The 22,737-nt window shown below is 43.8% G+C and overlaps 1 protein-coding gene across 3 annotated transcripts; it reads right to left on the bottom strand.

Moving 5' to 3' along the window:
• Window positions 1–385: 385 nt before the first annotated feature.
• Window positions 386–17,267, bottom strand: NEU3 (neuraminidase 3). 3 transcript variants are annotated; one of them, XM_014556570.2, is made up of 3 exons: window positions 16,884–17,267; window positions 12,825–13,036; window positions 386–5,395 (listed from the first exon to the last, which is right to left on the bottom strand). In XM_014556570.2, exons 1-3 carry the CDS (start codon window positions 16,906–16,908, stop codon window positions 4,334–4,336), a joined length of 1,299 nt encoding a protein of 432 aa, XP_014412056.1. In that variant the 5' UTR covers window positions 16,909–17,267; the 3' UTR covers window positions 386–4,333. The 3 variants fall into 3 exon arrangements, with proteins under 3 accessions (XP_014412056.1, XP_014412061.1, XP_032345269.1); XM_014556575.2 differs by lacking the exon at window positions 12,825–13,036; XM_032489378.1 differs by lacking the exons at window positions 12,825–13,036; window positions 16,884–17,267 and adding an exon at window positions 11,775–11,851.
• Window positions 17,268–22,737: the final 5,470 nt, after the last annotated feature.

The raw sequence follows: 22,737 nt of genomic DNA, 5'->3' as shown, positions 1-22,737 counted from the left end.
CCTCTCCAGCTTCAATTTGAGAATAACCTCAAGGTTATTTTCAAAATAGAAAAAGACATGCAGTGACAAGCACTGGGGCTGGTGTCAGACAGGGGAGATTCTGTGCATCCCACTTCCTTCACTTAATAGCTAGTATGTAATATGCAACTAAATCAGTCATGCTCATCTCTGCCCTGCTTCCCTCGGTAGGTAACTTTGTTCAAAGGACAAGGTGTAAAAATGCAAAGGACGATTATTAAGGTTTTCTGAAAGTAAAAGTTCTTATGAAAAGCAAGAAACTGCCTCAAATCCATTTTTTAAAGGAGTTGGCTACAAACTAGCTACAAGTATTAGGATAATAACCATCTCATAGTTTCCTTAACAGCAACAAAAGTCAAAACAGTAGTCATCAGAATTAAGCTCTTTATTCATCTTCCTTGTTTCAAAGAGTCAAGGTAGTTCTTATAGTACAGAGAACACTTCTGGCACTTGGTATCACAGAGCCAAGGCACGCTCAAACATGCAGACCCCCGCATCTCACTTTGAGTCCTGGAGGAATGGCAGTTATAGAAAACCCAATCAGGGACAGAGGGGAAATACCAGTGACATGAAACCCCCCAAGTCAAGGCTTGGCTTTAGGCTTGGGCTGTGATCCTGGGACATTCAGGCAGGACCAACCAAGACAGAGAGCAGCTCATTCCCAGGAAGTACTGAGACCAGCCTGGACATACCCTCCCCCCACCCTCCTGCCGATAAGACTCATTTAGGGCCAATGTTCAGCAGGCTGAGTGCTATGCAAGCCACAGAGGGACACATCACGCTCTTCCTGCTCTTCCCACAGGGAACTTGCCCTGGCCTCTCAGTTACCTCCAGGAGGCCAAGGGTCTGTGACCCCTTTGTTCATTTAGCATAACTTTACTGCTGTCTGTGCTGTGCCAGGCCCTGTGCTGGGTGCAGAGGGCATAGAGAGGAATCAGACACAGTCCTTATCTTCAGGAAATTCAGAATATGATAGAAAAATCATATATTTCTAAGTAAGTCATTGTGATTCAAGGTAAAAAGGATGCAGAGAGGAGTCAGACTTGGCCCTCAAGGATTCATAGCCTAGCAGAGGCTGAGCGGGCACAACATGGACAATAACTCCAGGCAGCCTGTGGTAAGGCCACAGGGAGGCATGACCCGACAGCCACTGACTAACACAGGGGGGAAATTTACAGCTTACTGGAGAAGACCAAGCAGCCTAATCTAGCCAAAGTGGAAGTAATGAATCTTACTGCCCTGGGGAGGGGACTGTGCACCCTCAGGCTGGCCTCTGTGCATCCCTCGGACTACCCAACAGGCAGGGTGCAAGGTCTCTTACCTCTGGCTGCAGGTGCATGATATCCTATAGATCTGAGGGGAGACTGGTGACCAGGAGGAACAGGTCAAAATAAAGGGCCTGAGGTAAACGTTAGGAGCCTAGGAATGTGGGAACCAGCAGGTTGAATGAGTGGGAGGCTGGTCTGGGCATACACCAGCAGGAGGGCAGCCTTCCTGCACTCCCAGTGGTGGGCCACCTGTGCTGGATGGATCCATCCTAAGGGTCCAAGGACAGGGTGGGGGCCTCTAGGGGCAAAGGACCACAGCCTACACAGTCCTCTTATCATGCCGCTGGATTGGAAGCCTCCAGTCTGCTTTCCTCTTTTCTTCACAGCTGCCATCACCTGTCCTATCTTTTCCATTCTCCCAACCTGAGAGTGGCTGAAATGGGTTCAGTTAGGGGAACAGTATCCTGGTATAAGTCCCAGGGTCCTGAAGACCTTGGCTAACTGACACTAACAGAGTTGGAGGGCCTACAGCTGTTTTTAAAGTTTAAGACAGCTTAAAGTTTCAGGGTTGGGCAGGAACTTACCAGCAGCCTAACCTGTGCAGCCCTCTTTCCCTCCCAAAAACGTCTCGGAGAACAGCTCCAGCCTGTTGTCATTTCTTCTTCACAGCAGCTACCACCTACTCCATCTCTCCTGCCAAGGCTCCATGTCTGCGCCCCTTCTCTCTCTTCCTAAAGGCGTCAGGACTCCTACCTGCTGTTCTTTTCCTTCACAGCTGCCATCCCCCACTCTGGTCCTCTCTCATCCTCATTCTGGATTACCCCAGCCCTCTTTTCTTGTCATTCCTGAAATATGCACGCAGGCCCTCTGCCTATTCAGAATTTCACTGCTAGTCACTAAGCAGCAGCAAACATGAGGCAAAGGGGAAGGAGAAAGGGGAGGGAAACTAGAGGTAGATGAGACATCTTATGAGAACAGTGTGGTCCACACGGGCATGTGACTCAGCACCTGTCCCTGACTCCCTTCTTGGGTGGTCCCAAGAAGTCTTCATATTCTCATTCTCTCCATCCTTTAGCTTTTGTTATAGAACTTAGCCATCTTCCCTATTCCTATCTATTTGGGGTACAGTGCTCAGGAAAGCTTTGCTTAACAAGGAGTTTCCACTACTGAGGAGGGGGCAGCCCTTTTAATCCTCTCCCCTCCCCAGTTCCTCCCTGTACCACTAACTCTGCCCACTCCCAAACCCCCACCCCCTCCACTTGCCAACTTGACAGAGGTCTTCTTTGACAGCGGCTTCATTTGAAGAAGTAGAGATGAGTATTCATTATTTCACCCAACAACTAAAGGACCTATATGCTAGGCTAAATGTAAACACAATGAGGTGTTGGTGGCAATGAGGAGCCACAAATGACTTTTAACAAGGGAATGGCAATAGAAAGTGCCTCACACTATGCACAGGCACTCAGTTATAGAAATATTTACATAAACGTATAAATGAGTGAATGAATGATCATAACTGTGTGCTGGGAAGACAACTTTGGGAAATTCGTATGAGAGGCTAAGGGAATTTTTTAAAGCCCCTCTAAGCCCTGGGCTTAAGCCAGACGCTAAAGTAGGTGAAGTTAATCTCTACCAGCCTCTTAGGCTGTGTTCCATGACTAAGACTTGCTCTCCAGGGTCATTACCCAGCAGCAAACATATTTACCTGATACCTGTTCAAGGCATTATCCTCCCAAAATAGGGACAAAAAAGAAATCTCTCATGATAGAATATCTGTCACACTCTATGGGAGAAACAATCTAAAATAAGAGCAGCCATCTGGTATCATCTGAGACCCAGCACTGGCACAGTTCAGCCCCAAACCTATCACACAAAGAGGCATCCCAGTAGGTCCAAACAAATAGGCCTGAATCAGAGGTTTGGGAGTCCAGAGACCTTCCTAATGGTGAAGAGCTTCTCTACAGGTAAAGCAGTGGCTGGGCCAGGACAACATTCTGAAAAAAACAAACTGGGAAACTCAGCAGCTTGGACAAGCCCTGGGGAAGATGCCTGCAGGCACAATGAGATACAGTGAAGATAATGACATCAGGAGCTACGAGCACTCCAACTTAGAGCCCAGCATCTACAAACTAGCTGCTTATTTTCTCCTCCTTCTATCCCTATAAACTGCGAACTGCTTAAGGGCAGAAACTATGAGAAGTTTTGTCCAATGCTTTAAACTCCTAACCCATGTTCTTTTCCCATCAAGAGCTATCCTAATAAGGGAACTTCAGGTTCATCTTTCATAGGAGTCGTGCCATCAGAAATAATAAGTACCATTATTAAAGACCACTGACACGGAGCTTCTCACTTTCTTCTGAGGAAATAATGTTTTCTGGATAGGGGAGGGAAGGTTGAGCAGAGGGGCAAAGCTGGAGCAGACAAGTGATCACATGATTCTACTGTTCGGCCCAATTCCTCTAGAACAGGGAGCCTGTAGAGCGCTGAGCATGATTGGAAGGGTGTGGGCATCTTTTGTTACTAAAAACAGAACAAACCATCCAGGTCTTCCTTTGTGCCATGGCATCTGCTTGTAACCTCACACTTGGATGAGTGGCAAGTCATTTGAAAAGATGAGTCCTCTGACTTCCATTTTGAGATGAGAGTCACATATGCAGCCAGGACTTGCTGATCACATAGCATACGGGCACCCTGACTTTCCTAGACCTGGGAAGAAGAGAAATCACAGAACCAATCCTCTCATTTTACAGATGGAGACCTGAGGCCCAGAGTTCACGTGACATGTCCAAGGTCCCAAAACAAGACAGTGGCAGAGCCAGGATTATGTCATGGTCTCTCAATTCACAGTTCAGTGCTCCTTCCCCTGCAGTAGCTATGGCAAGATTTTCATTTTGCTCTTTGGAGGAGAAGCGGAAAAAAAGGTAGGGGGCAGAATGTTTTGGATTCTCTGCAGACTTCAGTAACCTCTGTTATCCTGGCCATGGTTGCCTGTTATGGTAACCCTTCTATGAAAAGATGGGTCCTAAGCCAATTGGTTTTGAGTTGGCTCAGTTCTGACCAGAGCTGGAACAGTCCCCGTTCACATGGCTCAGGATCTCTCGGTCTGTGAACAGGCGGAAGGCAATCTGCTCACACTCCCTCTTCGTTCCACATTCAAACAAACACCCAAATAAGCCCTCCTTCTCCAGAGCAGCCAAATCAGAGTAACCACAGGGCCCGCAGTGCAAGATCCAGGGGCGGGACCAGCAGGCAGCCTCCAAGGGGGTCTGGTTGAGGTAGATGCCTAGGTCAACCCTCCGTTTCTTATTGGTTGGGTGTGAGTACAAGAGCCATGATTCTGACCGGGTTCCAGCTTCCAGCTCTAGCCTCAGTGATCTGCCCAGGAGAGGGATCTGCTGAATGGTAGGAAAATCTTTGCCAGTAGGGTCCTGGCACACATGTGGAATCTCCAGGGGCCGGAAACTCACCACACTGCCTTGGCAGCCATGCGGGGGCTCACAGAGCTGTTGGCTCAGGGCTGGTCTCTGAAAGCATTCACCGTGGTCAGTGCTAAGAGCCTCTGCCCGGCGCCTGTTTGGTGTTCGGGCACTACAATACAGCACAGGTTGGCCGGCCCTCCTGCTCACCTCTGCCACTTCACACTCCACTGTCACTATGGGCTTAATCAGCCTGCCACGCTGCCATGTGGCTCCTAGGTCATCACTGTAGATCATCAGGGAATGAGGCCTGACTTTATATGGTATCCGAAAGCAAAAGAACCAGTAAGGGATGTAGTAGGCGTATGCAGGGATGACCAGCCTCCCGGACTGCAGCTGGATGCCATGACCCGGGCCCACAGCAAATGTGGCCCAATGCTTGACCTCTGGGCCAATGACCTCCTCGGTCAGGTCCCTCACTTCGCTCCATGAATAGCCAGCATCCTGACTGCAGATGAAACAGAGACGGGCAGCATTCCTGCCTGTCATAATCTGTTGACGCTCAGTGACATGGCTCCGCACGCAGATGAAGAATAGGTACACACGGCCACTCTTCTGCTCCCACACAGGACAGGGGTTCATGGTCCGATGCCCAGGTAATGTGGCTTCCATCAGTGGCTTCAGGGGTTCCCACTGGACAAGGGAAGGGAGAGAGAGCAGGAGTGAAAGACTAATAGGAAGACAGGAGGCTCATTAAAAGATTAAAAGTATTAGGACCTCTCAAAGATAAGAAATAAATGGTAGTGAAATCTGTAAAATCATGAAGGCCCAAGTGTTGACTGAATTCTCAAATATTATATAAGTTATAAAGTTGCAGAGAGGTAATGCTGGACATTGTACATGCTGTCTCCTCTGTCTGGAACACTCTTCCCCACTTTGCCTAGATGCCCAATTCATCTTCCAAAACAACTCAAAATCACTTCATTTATGAAGCCTCCCATCAAACTCCCTCTCCATCCCTACCAAAGAATCAGTGGCTTTCTCTTTGTACATATAGAAGAGTTACAGCACATATTATATATCATACAGGCAGACCTCGGAAATACCGCAGGCTCAGTTTCAGATCACTGCAATAAAGGAAATAGCATGAAAAAGTGAGTCACGTGAATTTTTTGGTGTCCCAGTGTATATAAAAGTTATATTTACACTATCCTGTAGTCTATTAAGTGTGCAAAAGCATTATGTCTAAAAATCCCCAATGTATATACCTTGATTTAAAAACACTTTGTTGCTAAAAAAATGCTAACCCTTATCTAAGCCTTCAGCAAGTTGTAATCTTTCTGCTGCTGGAGGGTTTGAAATATTGCAAGAATTACCAAAATGTGACACAGAGACTTAAAGGGAGCAATGCTGTTGGAAAAATGGTGCCGACAGACTTGCTTCACGCAGAGGTGCCACAAACCTTCAATTTGTTAAAAACACATTATCTGTGAAGCACAGTAAAGGGAAGTGCACTGAAACAGGTGTCTGTAATTTTTTTATGTGACTGGCTCCCTTCCTGGACTGAGTCTTTTGAAGGTAGAAACCAATTTATTCTACTTTTGTATCACCAGTGCCTAGCACATGATGGGGGCAAAATAAATATTTTTATAAAGAAAGACCCCCCCCCAAAAAAAAGCAGAAAGAAAGAAAGAAAAGAAAAACAAATGGAAGAAAAGCACAGCAAGGCAGATAAATATGGAAGTTTTAGGCAAATAAAGGAAAATTTAAGACCAAGATTTTTTTCCCTTCTTCTACTACCCTGGGAAGGCAATTCATAAAAGTGTCATTAAAAACATGGAGTGAGAGACACCTAGTTCAACCCCTGCCTCCATCACTTGTCGTGTGATCTAGGCCAGGTTACTTAATCTTAACTTTACCTCCATTTCTTTATCAGTTAAATCGAGGACATAATAACATGCTCAAAGAGGAGTTGTAAGGATAACATGAGATAATGCCTAATCCGACATATCATAAACAAATACCTAATTTCCTTAATATATCTTTAAAACAACATTTGAAATTGGTATAAGAAATTTTCCAAAAACCTAACAGAACTGGGCAAAGACCAAGATCAGACAACTCACAGAAAGAGAAAAAAAAAAAAAAGAAAATATGTTCAACCTCACATATAAAAAAGAAAAGCAAATTAAACTGGCATAGTATTTTTCATCAAACAAATTGGCAACATCATTAACTCTGACAATATTCTGTTGACAAAAATGTGAAGAAACAGGCACTCATATGTGGATTGGAGTGCAAAATGCTTCAACACTCATGAACGTCATATCAAAATTATAAATGCACTTATCTTTTCCCAGCATCCCCCATTCTGGGAATTTACCCTAAGATATATCTGCTCATCAAATTAAGTATGTATAAGATTACTCACTGTGGCATTGCTTGAAACAGCACAATACAGTGAACCCAAATATTCATCAATAGGGGACTGGTTAAATGAACATACAATACAACAGGTGAAAAAAGAGAAAGGAAAGCTTCTGTATACTGATATGGAAAGATCTCCATAATATATTATTAAATGAACAAAGCAAAATACAGAAGAGTGTATAAGAAACGTGAAGGAAAAGGACTTCCAATTACAGCAAACTAGGTATGTAACCAAATCTTCCAAAGAAAAATAGGCTAGATAAAAAATTAAAACAAAAACATCTATTTGGAAGCACCAGAGAGCAAACAAGGTGATGAAGAATTTTGGCCAAGAACTGAAACAGTTCATTCAGAGAGGATGACCTGGTATTTTAAGTACCTTTTCCCCTCAGTATGTCTACTAATTTTCAAAGAGGTAACTGAAAGGCTAAGAAGCTGAGCAATTCATCTGACAGCCCTATGGGGCTAGGAGGACAAAAATTAGAGGCCCTGGTAAACCCACCATGCTTTGAGTTGCAACCTTAATATACACAGCAACAAAGATGCATGCACATAGTACAGAAAAACATGTGCAGAATATTCAGAGCCACATTATCTATACACTTAATCACTAACCCAAATATGCAACAAATATAGAATGCATCGATTCAATGTATATAGTCATACAATGGACTATTATATAACAATGAAAATGAACAAATTACAGCTGTACATAACAATCTGAATAAACCTCAAGAATATGGAACAAAAGAAGCAAGACAGAAAAAAAGCCAAACATAAAGAATACATAGATTAAAAACAAGCAAAACAAAACTCTAGAATCAGACTAGTAATTACCTTTGGGAAGAAGAGAGGGGACAAAAGAGAAGCTTCTGAGGTGCTGGCAATATTCTATTCCTTGAGCTGAGTGGTGAGTCCAGAAGTACTGGCTTTGTCAATTTACAAAGCTGACATTTATGTTTTGTGCCTTTGACAATTATTTTTTATGTTTTCTGTATCTATGTTATCACTTCACATTTAAAAAAGTTTTAAAAGGGGGTATTAAGACTATCTACTTGTATTTCTTTGTTTCTACATGAAGAAGCACTAGGAGGATACATAAGAAATAACTGACTGCCTATAGGAGGTAGAGGACTGGAAATGGGATGTACACATTTCTATACCGTCTTTATCCTTCAGCCCTATGAATGCATTATCCACCCACAACAAAAAATTTAATTCCTGCATGAATGAGCAAAACACATTATTAAGCAAAGCTCAGATCATGGAATTTCAGAGTCATAAGGACCCAGTGCTAACACGTCCTACAGAAGATTCTCCTCTAATTCTTGTGGATAAAGGCCATTCAGTCTCTCCTTGAACTAGTCTAGGGACAGGGAACTCACTATGTCTGGGGCAGCCCATTCTATGACGGAGTACTCTGTACAATTGTAAACAGTTCTAACATATGTGCCAAAGTCAACTTAATTACTGGGCAGAAGTCCACCTTCCTCCATGAAGCTCTCCCAGATTGGCTAAGACTGCTTCCTAAATCCCCTCAAATGGCTTTGTTCCTCTCTGGAAAATATACGCATGAGAAGTCCACATTGCTGTCTGACCTGACTGCATTTTAAACCATGGAGACAGGGACCTCACTTCCCTGTTTACTCTCAGAAAATCAAGGCCCGGAAGGCCACCAGCGGGAGAGGGCAGCTAGGCCTGCCTCGAGGAGGATAGAAAAGGCACCCACAGAGCTGACTCCAAAGTCTTACAGATACCACAAGAGACAGGAGATAAACAAAGCACTGTGGATGTCAGAGAAGGGAAAGATCATGTCTGATGTAGAGAATCCAGGGAGAAATCACTTTTGGTTCTTCTTACCTTCAACACACCCACTTCAAGTGTCAGCTTAGATGCCATGCCCCACACAATAGCTTCTCTATCTCCAGCTGCGTATGCACTCCTAAGGAAACACCCATTCTGCGTGAACCTGCCTTGTGACACTTTGTGGATTCTGTGTGGATGTTTTGGACAGTTACATCTATGCACAGCTTTGCTTTCTCTTTGCAATTTGGTTGAGCAAATTCTTCCCAAAGAGGAGTCAATGTATGAAGGCTCTTCTCTGCCCTCCTCCATACATGTCTCTTCTCTCTTTCAAGTGCCAATAAGACCGTCTGGGGAGCAGACTTAATTTTCCATTGTCACCCCAGGGATAGTGTGCCTGTCTTCTCAGCACCCTGTGTGGAAACCAACACTTTATGGATAGCACTCAATATGTGAGCTGATGAGAAGTAACAGGTGCAAACTCATTTGGATAATTAAGATTGCTCAGATCAACAATCTTGAGCGGGAGCCAGGAATATTTAAGAATATCCATCAGCACTGCTATTCCTTTCAGGAATAGGAGGGAAAAAAAAATACTGGGCAGTCCAGTTGTTGAGAAGTCAGAAGCTCAGCCATCCTTACTAGCTGTGAAGAGAAAATTCTTTGGGCCAGATATGTCTAACATAAAGTTGACATGAAGCTGGAAGAAACTGTAAACAAAATATGAAAGCATTAGAAGCCAAATGACCTCAACCAGGTGGGGCAATGGGACATAAACAAGCTGAGGCTTGACAGAGATAAAACAAATCTTGGGCTTAAAAATTTAGATGGAGAAACATGAATAAAGAACAACAAATGTAATGGCCAACAAGCATATGAAAAGATACCAAACATTGCTAATAACCAGGGAAATGCAAATTAAAATCATAATGAGCTATCACCTCATATTCATTAGGGTGGCTACTATCAAAAAAACCAAAAAGCAAAATAAGTGTTTGTGAGGATGTGGAAAAACTGTGTATTGTTGGAGGGAATATAAAAAGGTGCATTGTGGTAAACAGTATGGAGGTCCCTCAAAAATTTATAACAGAATCACCATATAATGATCAATTCAACTTCTAGGTATATATCCCAAAGAACTGAGAGAAAGGTCTTGAAGAGATGTTTGCACACCCATGTTCCACAGCAGCATTATTCACAATAGCCAAAGGTGGGAACACTCAAGTCCGTCAACCGATGAATGGATAAACAAAATGGTTAAATGTTATAATGGACAAACATACAACAGAATATTATTTGGCCTTTGAAAAGAAGGAAATCCTGACATATGCTACAACATGGATGACCCTTGAGAACATTACGTTAAGTGAAATAAACCAATCACAAAAAGACAAATACTACATGATTCTACTTAAATGACATAGCTAAAGTAATCAAACTTATAGAAACAAAGAACAGTAATGGGTGCTAGGGGCCGGGGGAGAGGGAAAGTTGTTGTGCAATGAGCTGTTGTGCAATGAGTATAAACTTGCAGTCGTGTACTAAGTTCTTGAGATTTGTTGCACAACAATGTGCATACAGTTAATGATACTGCAATGTACACTTAAAACGGTTAAGATGGAAAGTTTTATGTTAAGTGTATTTTACCACAATTGAAAAGGTTTTAAAAGGAAGAAAAAATGTGAAAAAGGCTTGGAGGTTTTAGCTGACCATGTACTTAATACTTGGGCAGCTACCCAAAAAAGTAAATGCTACTTTACCTTAGCCTGCGTTAAAAGGATACAAGATTGGACAGCCACCTGGCTGTTGAGCTGGTCAATCTATCTCTGGGGCCATAAGTTCAATTCTGAGTACCATACTTCAAAAAAGGACACAGACATCCCAGACCAGGTCCCAGGGACAGTAATCACAGTTTTCAAGGGACCAGAAACTAAATCAAACTGTAGCCGAAGGAGCCACTAAAAGAACCGAAGCTGTTGAAGCGGGTGTGAATATCGCTTTCAGGTACGTCAAAGTGCAGTTCTCCACAAGAGGGACTTTATCTGTACAATGTACAGATGGACTTCCCCAGAAGGCAGAAGACCAACAGTTAATTACAGACAAGTGCAGATCATCTCATTCCACACACACACACACACACACACAAAGTTCAGTTGCCTTAGGATTAAGGCAAAACTCATTGGAGGAGTTGTGTAAGCAGACCCTTAATAGAAGATGACTAAAGTTGAGTTCCTACTATGTAATTGCGATTATTAATTATATTCTGCAGATGATGAAACAGAGAAGAGTCAATTATCCGAGGTCACAGCCGATAAATAGGTCTTCCCTGACTTCATAGCCGTGCTCTTAACCACTAAGCTATTAGTAGCTCCAACAGAATACAAAAAACTTCTTTATTTGGGAAAGAAGTTGACGGTTCTTCTAACTTCAAGATTCTACAATTAAGTACATCAGAGAATGAATGTGAATAACATGAAGAGAAGGGAGGATGAGTTAAAGTGGATACATTTGTTAACGTGTGTGACTACCAGATAGTGAAGTTAAGTAACAGGTATGGTCTGATAACAAATGCTTAACCGCCCAACTGTCAGTGACAGAAAGTAAGGCAACATAACCACAGGCATGGCCTGTCCCGAAGGAAACAAAAGAACTAGAACTCCACGCTGGGCTGCAGGACGCCAGTAATATAAGCTGAGGTTTGACCATGGGACGCCATAAGAAAAACTCATGACAAGGTGTAAGAGCATGGACTGGAAATTCCCTAAAGTAAAACACTTCCCCACAGGGAAATGTGGGTAAGTCATCAAAAGCAAAGACAGGGGTTGCTGGCAAGACCCACCTTCAGCAGAATAGCATTTGCATTATAACAGCAAAACAAGGCATCCCAATGGACATGAAGTTTTAACGGTGAGATTTCTGTGGGCAGAAAAGCAGGGCACATTAGGGGGATTAAAGTGCCTGTTTATTAAAAATGTATGTATGTATGTATGTATGTATTTAAGTCTCAAATCCATTGCCTCACTTGATCCTCACTTCAGCCAGCTCTGAGAGATAAAAGAAGGCAACAATAAGAAAAATGGGATCTGAACTAACCCTGTAGCTCACAGGCCCAAGGGCAGCAAGGCTTCTCTCCTCCATTAAAAACACAGTAAAAATGTGCTACTTAGGGACAAGGGCTCTGCCCCTTATAAGTTCTGCCCCTTATTAGGTGTGTGCTTAAGGGAAGTCACTTTAATCCTCAGCTCCAGTTTCCTCTTGTAAAATGGGGACAATCATATGCACTTCACATAAAGCATGGAGGAAGAAGAGGAAGAGGAGGAAGACAAGGAGGAGGAGGAAGCTAAGCAGGAGGAGGAGGAGTAAGGTGGCTGTTATCCTCCCAGCATCTTCTGCTAGCTGTGGTCTTGAACAAGCTACCTATCTGCTGGAGCATCAGGATCCCTCATCAGCAAAACTGGAATAATAATGCTTACTTCTTTTGTAACTCATGAGGATTAAAGAGAATGTCAGTGAAAAGCACACCACATGTTGGTTGAATCTAACGAAACATAGAAGCCTCTAGTCAGAGACTGAGTTTGAAGCCTACTTTTACTGCTTTATTATAGCTGTGTGACCTTGAGCAAGTAGCAACCTCTCTGAGCCTCAGTTTCCTCTTCTGTAAAATGTGACTGACAACAGTTCCTACATCACAGAGCGGCTGTGAGATCCAGTGTGCCCATGGAACAAAATAAGTACTCTATAAGTGAAAGCCATTGCTTTTACTGTTTTTTTAACTCCTCAGCTCTGACACAAGCTTTTTCCTGCAGTGACAGGAAAAGGCACAGGCTTTGACACGCTCTGAGCAATGTAGAAACCAAGGCCCAGGCCCAGATCTGGGATAGGGAGTCACCTGTACTGAGTGCCCAGTCCTCAACCCTCGCCTCAGCACCAGGTGGAGCGCATCCTCATCCCTGCTCGTAGAGCGCTTCTCTGCAAAGGCCAGGAAGGTGTGGGCAGGGGGAACGTAGATCAGGGCTGGGATCCGGTAGGTGACCCCTTTCTCATCTTCCTGCTGGAACAGAGGGCTGCTGAAGGAGCATGATGTCACCTCTTCCATGACCTCTGCAAGGATAGGAGGCAGCTAAATACATGTCCACATCCAAATGTGGCTTGTATACAAGTTCTGCTCTATCATCCATTTCTGGAGATCACTAGAAGGCACAGATGTACTTAAAATGTTTAAATTTTTATACAAAAGTAACATCATGATCTCGACAGCACAGAGCAGGCAATATACATTCTCATTTAACAAGTCTCCCCTCCAGACTCTGTGGGACTCCTGTCAAGTGTCTCTCCAGGGAAATTCTGCATGTGCCTCTGCCAAGCAGGCAGGGTATTAAAAGCCTAGATAGTTTCTAATGTCCATTACTTGGCTTGGAATTTTTAGGCCTTTCAGGTAATATAAATATAAACCCAAATCCATATGAGGGAATGCTTCTACTGGAACCTAGGATAAGAGGCAACCTTTTTCATCTTTGTCAGTAGCGAGATTTCTTTTTCCTGCTCCACCTGATAAGAGGACATAGATTTTCAAGGCACCAAGCTTCACGAAGGCGTCTCAGTTCTAACCAGAGTCTAACCCATGTGGGCCCATAGTTTCATTCACTGTAACAGTAGCCCAAGGTTCTACGTAAGTGGGACCAGCAAACATCCAGGGCATCTGAGGTCAGGTAAAGGGGCTGACTTCTCTGGTTTTCAGCTTACTCTTGGTTTTTTAGGCCCCTGGGGATTTCTCTTACTTTCTTGCAAATTCAACTACAAGGGACTTTGTTATATTTTACCTACCATTTTACAGGTTAGCCAGCCTGCCATAATGCTGAAAGTGGAAGTCTCTAGCTACATTTCTCAAAGAAAATCAGGTATTCAACTTCTCAGAGGTCAAAAAACAGAATCAAGCCAGACAGACAGAATCAGGCTTAGAATTTTTTTCTTTTTTCTCTCTCACTATCTGTCATCAAGCCCTGTCTTCCAAATCATTTGTAAAAAATAATGAGGCTGTAAGAACAGGGCCCATAGGTCTTACTCATAATATTTAATAAATATTTTTGAGTGCCTACTCCATCTAAGTCAGGCCATAAGGTAGGTGCTGAGCAGTCAGAACCAGAGGTCCCTGCCCTCAAGAAACCCATATCCAAGTTGGGGAAACAGACATATACATAGACAAGTATAATACCATGTAGTAAGTGCTACTTTAGAGGTCAACATGAGAGCATGTAGGAAAACAGAAAAGGGCATCAGTCCAGATCAAGGCAGCAGAGGAGTTCTGGAAGAGTCGTAACTGAGCCAAGTCATTTCCTGTCTCATATCCTTAAACTCTGTGCTTGGAACATTCAAATTGGCACTGTCCTCACTCCCTCACCTCCTCCAGATCTGTTCAAACATCATCAAACCCCTGAAGACTTTCCTGATGACTCCCTTGCCCCTCTCGATCCTCTTTCCCCACTCTATTCTCCATGCCACTCATCACTGATTTATTAGACTTGTTTAATATGCGCTACAGGATAGAAGCTCCATAAAGGGCAGGGATGTGTCTGTTTTACTCACTGCTACACCTCTACACCTATAACCATGCCTGGTAGTTGACAGGCACTTGACAAACATTCATTGAATGACTGAATGAATGGGCGAGCTGGATCTTAAAGGATGAATAGTGGGTTAGCCAGGTGAAAGGTGAAAAGGAGAAGGGCAGAGGGGTGCGATGCAAAAAGCCTAAAGGTCACAGAAAACATAGCAAGCTGTGGGGATTCTGTAATCCAGTATGTCTCTAGTGGAACGCAAAAGCTGTGAGCAAAGGTGGGATTGAAGGGGTCAGGCGAGTGCAAATCCTGGGAGGCTTTGATACCTCATTAGGGTGTTTACCCCACAGATAGGGAGCCATTCAACAGTTTTTGGCAGAGGAATGCCATAATCAAGTATGCATTTTAGACTATTCTCTCAGGTAGCCTTCTGGGCAATGAACTGAAGGGGAAAGTTGCATTGTCAAAGGCTACAGACTCCTAGTGTCAATCAGGACAAGCTTTGTCATCAGCAACATGAGTGATTCATTCAGTCACTTGTTTCTAACTTAAAGAGAGAAGAACCGTGGTTCGTTATCTGAGGCGGGTGGGGAGGTGGCCTCGAGTCCAGAAGCAAAACCTCCCCTCACTCCAATTCTGGGCTCTCAGTTGTCTTTCTCACACCGTACCTGAGCACACCTCTCTCTCCCCTGTTCAGGCTCTCCTGCTAGAGGGTCAGGCTTTCTCCTAAGTAAAGATCTGTTCCTAGGCCAAGCTGGTGTAATGGTTTAGAATACAGAACTGGACCAGACCAGGACTTCATGAACCCAGGCACGTTATTTAACTTCTCTATGCTTCCAGAGCCTCATTTATAAGATTCAGTACAATGGTTGAGGGAATTAAGTTAAAAAGCTTACTTAAGAGGCTATTACAAGGCCCATGACATAGTATGAGCTCAATATATAACAGTTATTATTCTTAGACTGTCAGTCACTGCATATTCTAGTTTCATTCCTTGAAACCTGTGGATGATGATGATGATAACAACCACAGTTACAACTCCCCTTCTTAAAGGCATTTAAATCCCTCTGCATCTCTGAGATTTAAACTCTTAGAAGTCATACGAGTTAATACCAACACTATTATTCATCAGCCAACACATGATTATTGGTTAACATCAAAAGAGGATGTCTCTGAGTGATACGAAGAATGGAGCACAGGCTAGGCATGGGAATGGGTGGGGAGGACCAGGACAAAGAAAAGGGAGAGAAAGTGGAGAGAGCACATAAGGAGAAATACAAGTTCTCACTGTGTGACCTTGTGCAGGTCACTTAATCTCTCTAGGTCTTAGATTCCTTGCTTATAAAATGTGACCAACAATAATATTTATCTAAGATTATCGAATGAAGAACCACTCAAAAGTGCTGTATAAACTTTAAAACACCGTGTAAGTATTATAAATTCCGATGTCCTCACAATTTCACTTGCGGCTTTGCTATCACTGTAACAATTAGAGTCCCCATCATTCTTTTTATTAATTATGATTATGCTGATCATGTTGATGACAGTGTGCAACACAGGTGGTGGCTCTGGCACTGATACCCAAACTATTTCACACAAACTATATGCTGGGAGCTAGGGATAGAGAAGAATCAGATATAGTTCTGCTCTGGAGCCGTTCATTTTAGCAGAGAACTCAAAGTTGTTAACTGCTGCTCCCTATAATCACCTTTCAGTCAAGCCCTCCATGCTCTCCTACTGGGAGAAAGTATAGTGTAGTTTGGTCTTTGAAGTCTGACTTGGCTTTGACACTTACTAGCAAATCACTTTACCTCTGAGCCTATTACCTTATTTGTAATGCGGATAATACCACCTATTTCTCAAGCTTTAAGAACAATGTAATTCCATAGACTCCAATAAATTCAGTGTAGCTGGCAGCCTCCAGTGAACCCCAAAAGGAGGCCTCTCTCATTTACTCACTCCTAACAAATAAAACTTAAGGGGCACCCATCGTCAGGCCTCTGGAAATCCTGTAGTCCAAACCCCTCTCATGGAACACATGGTAAAAACCGATCCGAAGGGCATAAACTTCTCTAAGGCCTCTCAATGAGTCAGTAACAAAACCTGGACCGAGGCCCAGATCTAAGTTTCAGCTCAGGGCTCTCTGCAGCCCACAGACCCTCTCTAATAAGAAGGGTTTTTCTAGCCTCAGTTCCCTTTCATCTCTAAATAAGTTTGGCTTCAGTCGAAGGAAAACAAAAACATAACAAGCCAAGAATACTTTCTGGCTATGTCTAAGACCCAATATTCCCTGTAGACTGGATTTCCTAAACCCAGATGGTGCTGCCCAACCTGTTCCCACAGTCACAGTACCCCACTTTTCGGGGGCTCTCCAGTCTCCCTGCCCCACTCACCTCCGCGGGACGCCAGCTCCGCCATCTCTCTCAGGGCAGATCTGGGCGCGAGGTCAAGCTCTCACGTCTCGGACACCAAAGTCCGGGAGAATGACCAAGACTAGGGAGACCGAGGCAAGAGAAGGACGGCGGACACGGACACAAACAGCCGAACAGTGCAGGATAAAGCGGGGGCGGGCATGCGCGGAGGCTGCGGCCGGCAGTTGCGGCCGTTGGTTGGCTGCAGCGGGGAGTCAGCCCCGCCCCCACCGGTCAGTGCAGCCTTGAACGTCTCTCCCCACGCCAGCCTTCAGCCACGTCCCAGCCTAGGCTTGGGACTTGCCCCTTCCTTTCCGGTCACCCTCTCCTGCCCAGGCCCCGGTTCAGCTCCTAATGGCCGCGCAGCTCCCTGGCTCCGCCCCTCACCCTTCCATTTCCTGCCCCCCTCCCCGTTCACCCACCCCCGCTTTTTTGAGTCCCCTGTATCCACGCTCTCACCTATTGGTCGCCACTCTGATGCTAGGTATCACTGCCTAAAACTTCCCTGGACTGCTTGAGAGTCGAGCAAAAGTTCCGGGCCTCGGAGAGGACTTCACAAAAGGGTACAGGGGTCCAGAGCATTGGGGAACCTACCCAATTCAAATTATATTCATATGCGTTATTTTATGTATGTATGTATGTATGTATGCATGTATGAATATATTTTTTGAGCAAATTGTATTTGATAACTCGCTGAATAAAATAAAAATCCGAGTCCATACTGATATGCACAATTGAATAGGAGAGAAAAAACAATTCTTCCTATAGTAGAATTCCAATTAATAAATGTAGACAGTGTGGAGACTATTTGAACATAATATGGTTTCTGAACACCTGCTTTCCTTCTGGGAGCCTGGAATTTTGATACGTGGTAGGCAGAGGGTTCCCCCATGAATAGCCCCAATAATATGGGTCCTGAGTCTAATGGATTCTCTAGGGAGAAACATGGCACACACGCTCCATTTGCATTGCTGGGGTAAACTGTATTTAATGAGATCCCTCATGGACGGAGAGAGCATAAGAAAGCCTACACATGGATTCCTTCAGACTCTGCCTGCATCTTTTTCTCTTACAATCCAGTGTGTGTCCTCTCTATATTGCTATCATAGATCTTAGCTGTGAGTACAACTATATGCTTAGTCCTGTGAGTGCTTCTAACTAATCTCTGAACCTAGGGATGAATCTGAGTCTTGGGAACCCTCAGCCAAATACCATATATAAAGATTTAAAACAAGTAAAACAATAATACCATGTGTTGTTAATGCACACATGTGTGAAGAAAATGCATAGGAATAATAAATACCAAATTCAGGATAGTAGTCATTTCTGAGAGTGCAGAAGTAGATGTGATTAGGGATACCCAAGGGACTTCAACTGTATTGGTAATTTTTTTTAAAGGTGGCAGTGGGCTTATGGGTGTTCACTTTATTATTCTCTAAACTTTATAATTTGTCTGAAATATTTCATTTTTAAAGAGTGGTTCTTACAAAGTCCTAGGGTTCTTCATCAGACTTCTTCAAACACATAATCACCAATTCTATGGATCATCAAGTCAACTTTAGGAAAATATCTAAAGTGAATTCCAAATCTCTCTCAGTTCTTCTTTGGTGGTCTCAGTCTAATGCTGAGGCAGTGAGGTTTAGCAGCAATCTCTATATTTGGAGGTGAAGAGATCTTGACTCCAGTCCTTTACTTCCTACTTCCTAGCTGAGTGACATTGGCAAGTTATTTAACATCTGTGCCTCAGGTTCCTCATCTGTAAAACAGGCACTCTTGGCCCCACTCCTCATTTAAAGATCAGATCAAATACATTTCATTTCATGGAGGCCTACCAGGCCTCTGTGCTAAAATAGTTACTCTCTCTCCAGCCTCCACAGCACTTTGTACAGATGGTTTCTGAGGCATAACTCCAAGTACAGCAGGATATATTAGCAACTGCACACTCTACCGTGGCCCAGAAGGAAGTCAAGAGTGATTCTATCATCCATAACCACACTGGCCAGTGAGTTGAGGTTCACCTGAGTAACTTCCAGGGCTGAGGTGATACCATTGATGGCTTCAGCTTAAGTCAGGAGCAAATTTCAAATCAACATTTCTAACAGGATGACTCTCAAGATGGGGATAACCTCCTGCAGAATGTGCATAAATGAGTCGGTCACCCTCCAGGAAGCTCCCCTGTGTAACCAAGGGTAGCCTCATTTTGGGGCAATCTCCACAGTCACCTAAGGGCTACATGACCTACTAGTGGTGTTTCCTTAAACACTTGAAGGTTGCTTATGACCCTCCATATGTGCAAGACACCATGTTTTCAGGGCAGAAGGGGCTAATGCCTGGCTTCCACAAAGGAAATACAATCCTGGGGGCATATATGATGTCCCCATTTATCATTGTTGGGACCTCCCAAGTGGGATCTACATCATTTAGAGGACACAGATTGACAGTGTCCCTAATGTAACTGCCTGCCCACCTGGTAGGCCTCAGAGTTCCCAGGTCATTTAGAATAATTGAAATCAGTCCTTGTTTTTGAAGATTCCCTGGTAACAGTCCAACCTAGCCCATTTGTCCATGTCACCAGCCAGGTGGCATCTATCCATCCTACAGGATGACTGAGCAATAGCTACAAGAATGGGGGTGAGGAAACATCTAGAGGTTGTGACATGTGTTTTGCATGAGGTACAGGGGCTGAAATTCCACCTGATGTTTTTGCATGAGAGGTATAGGAGCTGAAATTACACCTGACCTCTCAGTAGGTTAAAGGGAATGTTTAAAAGGAATCAAACTGTGGTCAGAGCCATCAAGTGGTGGATAGCAAATCCAGCAGTTAGTTAAGTTTAAGGAGCTTGCAACAGTTTGAGACAGTTGTACTAGGCCATTTTTCTTTGAGAGGAAGCCTCCAGGGGTGACTTCTTCTAAATTTTATGATCTAGGACCATGTCAAACATCATCAAATATACAATTGATATCAATAACACATTGATGTGAAAGCCACAAAGCATTAGTACACTGAATTCATTTAGAGGCTCCCCCTACAGGTCATTTTAATTTTCCTTTCCCACTGCAAACTTGGCCCAAACCCCACCAGTTGAATTCAGACACTTTTCCCCCCACCATGGGAATCCAAACTAAGCAGTTTAAAATAGGTAAGTAGCAGGCCACAGTCACAGCCACAGCCACCAAGAGATCATGTTCTCTTCCAGCCGTAAGTGTGAGAGGCTAGCCTACACGGGGCAGCTGGGTAAGGACTTTTCTGACTCCTGCTCCAGGGTCAGTGCTGCCTCTTCCCTTGTGTACTGCTTGGCTCCTACAAGCATCTGCAGATCAGAGATTTCTATTTTGGGTATATTTTTTCACCCCTCTGCATACCACTGTGGATCTGCCCCACAGTCCTTGGCACTTTTGAGCATCCCTGTGCCCAGTGCTCCCTGTCTCCATGGGACTAAGTAGGATGGTGACTTAGATGATTATATCCAATACAGCTATAAAAGGGGAGTCTCTCCCCTCCTCAAAGATTCCCCCAGCATACATAGCTTCCTTCCTTAAATCAGGAAAGGGATCAGGTCATGCATTTACTTTTGTTTCAAATGGTTACCTGCTTGGACTCAACAAACTCCTAATATTTTTGGTCCACTCAAAGCTCTATATCCTGATTGCGACACCACTTATTCCACCTTTGGGGAATCCTTTACTCATCAGTCACAGCCATAACTGCCTTCAGCTCGGGCCACAGGCTTGCTGCCTCATTATCAAAACATCCTTCCCTCCTTCTGGCCTTAGGAGAATGAGCAACAACCTAAATCCCAGTTGGGCAGTGTGTTTCAATTCTACCTCTTGTTGCTTAGTCTCAAAACATTCATTAACATGTAGGACAACCAGGGGCCCTTATTCCCCTCCTTTCTCACTAGCATTTGCTACCAGACCCCAGGTTACCTTCTTATATTCTCACCTGGCCCATGTCCTCTCTCTTCTGAAGCCTTGTCTGTCAGGATCCCATCCCTGCTACCAGACTGTCAAGAGTAGTCTATGAAAGGTCTAGAATTTGATCCTACTTGCAAAACGAACAAGTTAACCTATTATTTTTTCACAGATGCTGGCAGATGACGTGAGATTCCTGAATCAGAGACAAAGAACTTTATTGCTTATACTACAGTAAGCAGCAATGGGCAAGTTTGTGCCAGTCCCCCCTTCACCCCCCAACAAGTGATGCAGGTAGGCCTAGGTGGATGCCTACACATGCAGTGGGTTGTGTCACAGGAAAACCCTGAGCTTGGGGGATTCAACACTTTCACAGTGAACAGTAGGCAAACCTGCTCCTAGGAAAGAGACATTACCTCATCTCTCAAGGTTGCTCACTACAAACAGAAAACACTGAGATAAGGCATTCATGTGAAGCAAGAACATGCAGGGATGCTCAGGGTTCCTGGCAGATTGCTTCTCCCAACACTTTCTCATTCTCCAGTGGGTCACCTCTGACAGCATTATAAACTAAATCCAGGGCACTAAGAGCCTGAATACTGATACTGAATATTATTCAATACTAATCAGTGGTTTCCCAGAAGTTTGTCAGTCACAGGGAAATTTCCCTCAAAGAGCCAAAGCTCCCTTATAGCAGCCAAGACATTCTGCAAAAGACCCTGAGACCTTTACTGTTGTCTCTGAATGAATCTAAAGTTGGCATGATAGACTGCAGGAGGCAGCAAGCTATAAGACAATCTAACAGTTGCCTTTCTTCCTTAACAAGCCTTATACCCCAGAACCTCTCCTCACCCAAGTAAACCAGACAAATTTCTAACAATTCACATAGTTTCCATTCACAGAAGTAGGGAATTTTCCTCTTTTCATGTTTGTGTAGGTGTCTCTGTAACTGCTGTCTGAAAGGAGGAGGAACCTGTTGCCCATCCGGGATGAATATTAGTGTATTACAATGGGGTGGATCTGAAGCTGACTGCCAGATGAGTGAGGAAGTCCTCCTAATCAGAAGAGAGTGAGCAACCACCAGTTGCACCTTCTGAAGAACTGTCTTTGAACCTACTTCCCGGTACTCAGAGCCTACAACCACCTCCCCAATCCTCATTAACAGGCAATAATGTATTTAAAACATTATTCTGAGAAGGGGGTCATAGACAACACTAGGCTGTCAAAAAAGATCCATGGCATTAAAAAAAAATGGTTAAGAGTCCTTGTCAATTATTCTTGAAGTAGTTGTGAATATCAGAGGAGTCATCTGAGCACATGTGCTTTCAGGCTGGATTATTAAGAATATTTTATTTAATAACACTAAAGGCTGTTAGTGGGGATAGTCTTTTACAAAAAAATATTGTGATATTAGCTGTTTTCCCAGATAACTTCCATCAAGGAGACAAGGTTGGAATCAGGGAAGGGGGTGTCTAGCCAGGGGTGAAGACATGATAGAGAGCTGGTGAGAGAAAGAGCTCTAAACTGAGTAGGAACTTGGACCCAGAGAAAAATACAATTTGCATGTATTCAAAGGAACTTTTGCATTTTCTTCCATTCCCTAAGGTTGTTCTGAAGCAAAAAGATTATTTCTAAAATACATATAAAAGCACCAAACATCAAATACACATTAGCAGCTCAAATTTACAAATAATGAAAAACATTAGCTGTCTTTCCCCACTCTCCTTAGCAGCCTTACATTTTTGGGAAGACCTAAGTCCAACCTAGGCAAGTGTGAAGGGTTGAGAGCAAGGAGGAAAACGTGATGGGCATCAGGGTTTCCTGGTGGGAGGGGTGCTGCAGACCTACTCAAGAGAGTGAAGAACAGCCCAGCCAACATTCAAAACTGGCTGGAGTGACCAGCTGGTTGATGCATGTGTGAAAT

The sequence above is a fragment of the Camelus ferus genome, chromosome 10 (genome assembly GCF_009834535.1).
Source record: "Camelus ferus isolate YT-003-E chromosome 10, BCGSAC_Cfer_1.0, whole genome shotgun sequence".
NCBI lineage: Eukaryota > Metazoa > Chordata > Mammalia > Artiodactyla > Camelidae > Camelus > Camelus ferus.
This window is presented reverse-complemented; position numbering and strand designations above follow the sequence as displayed.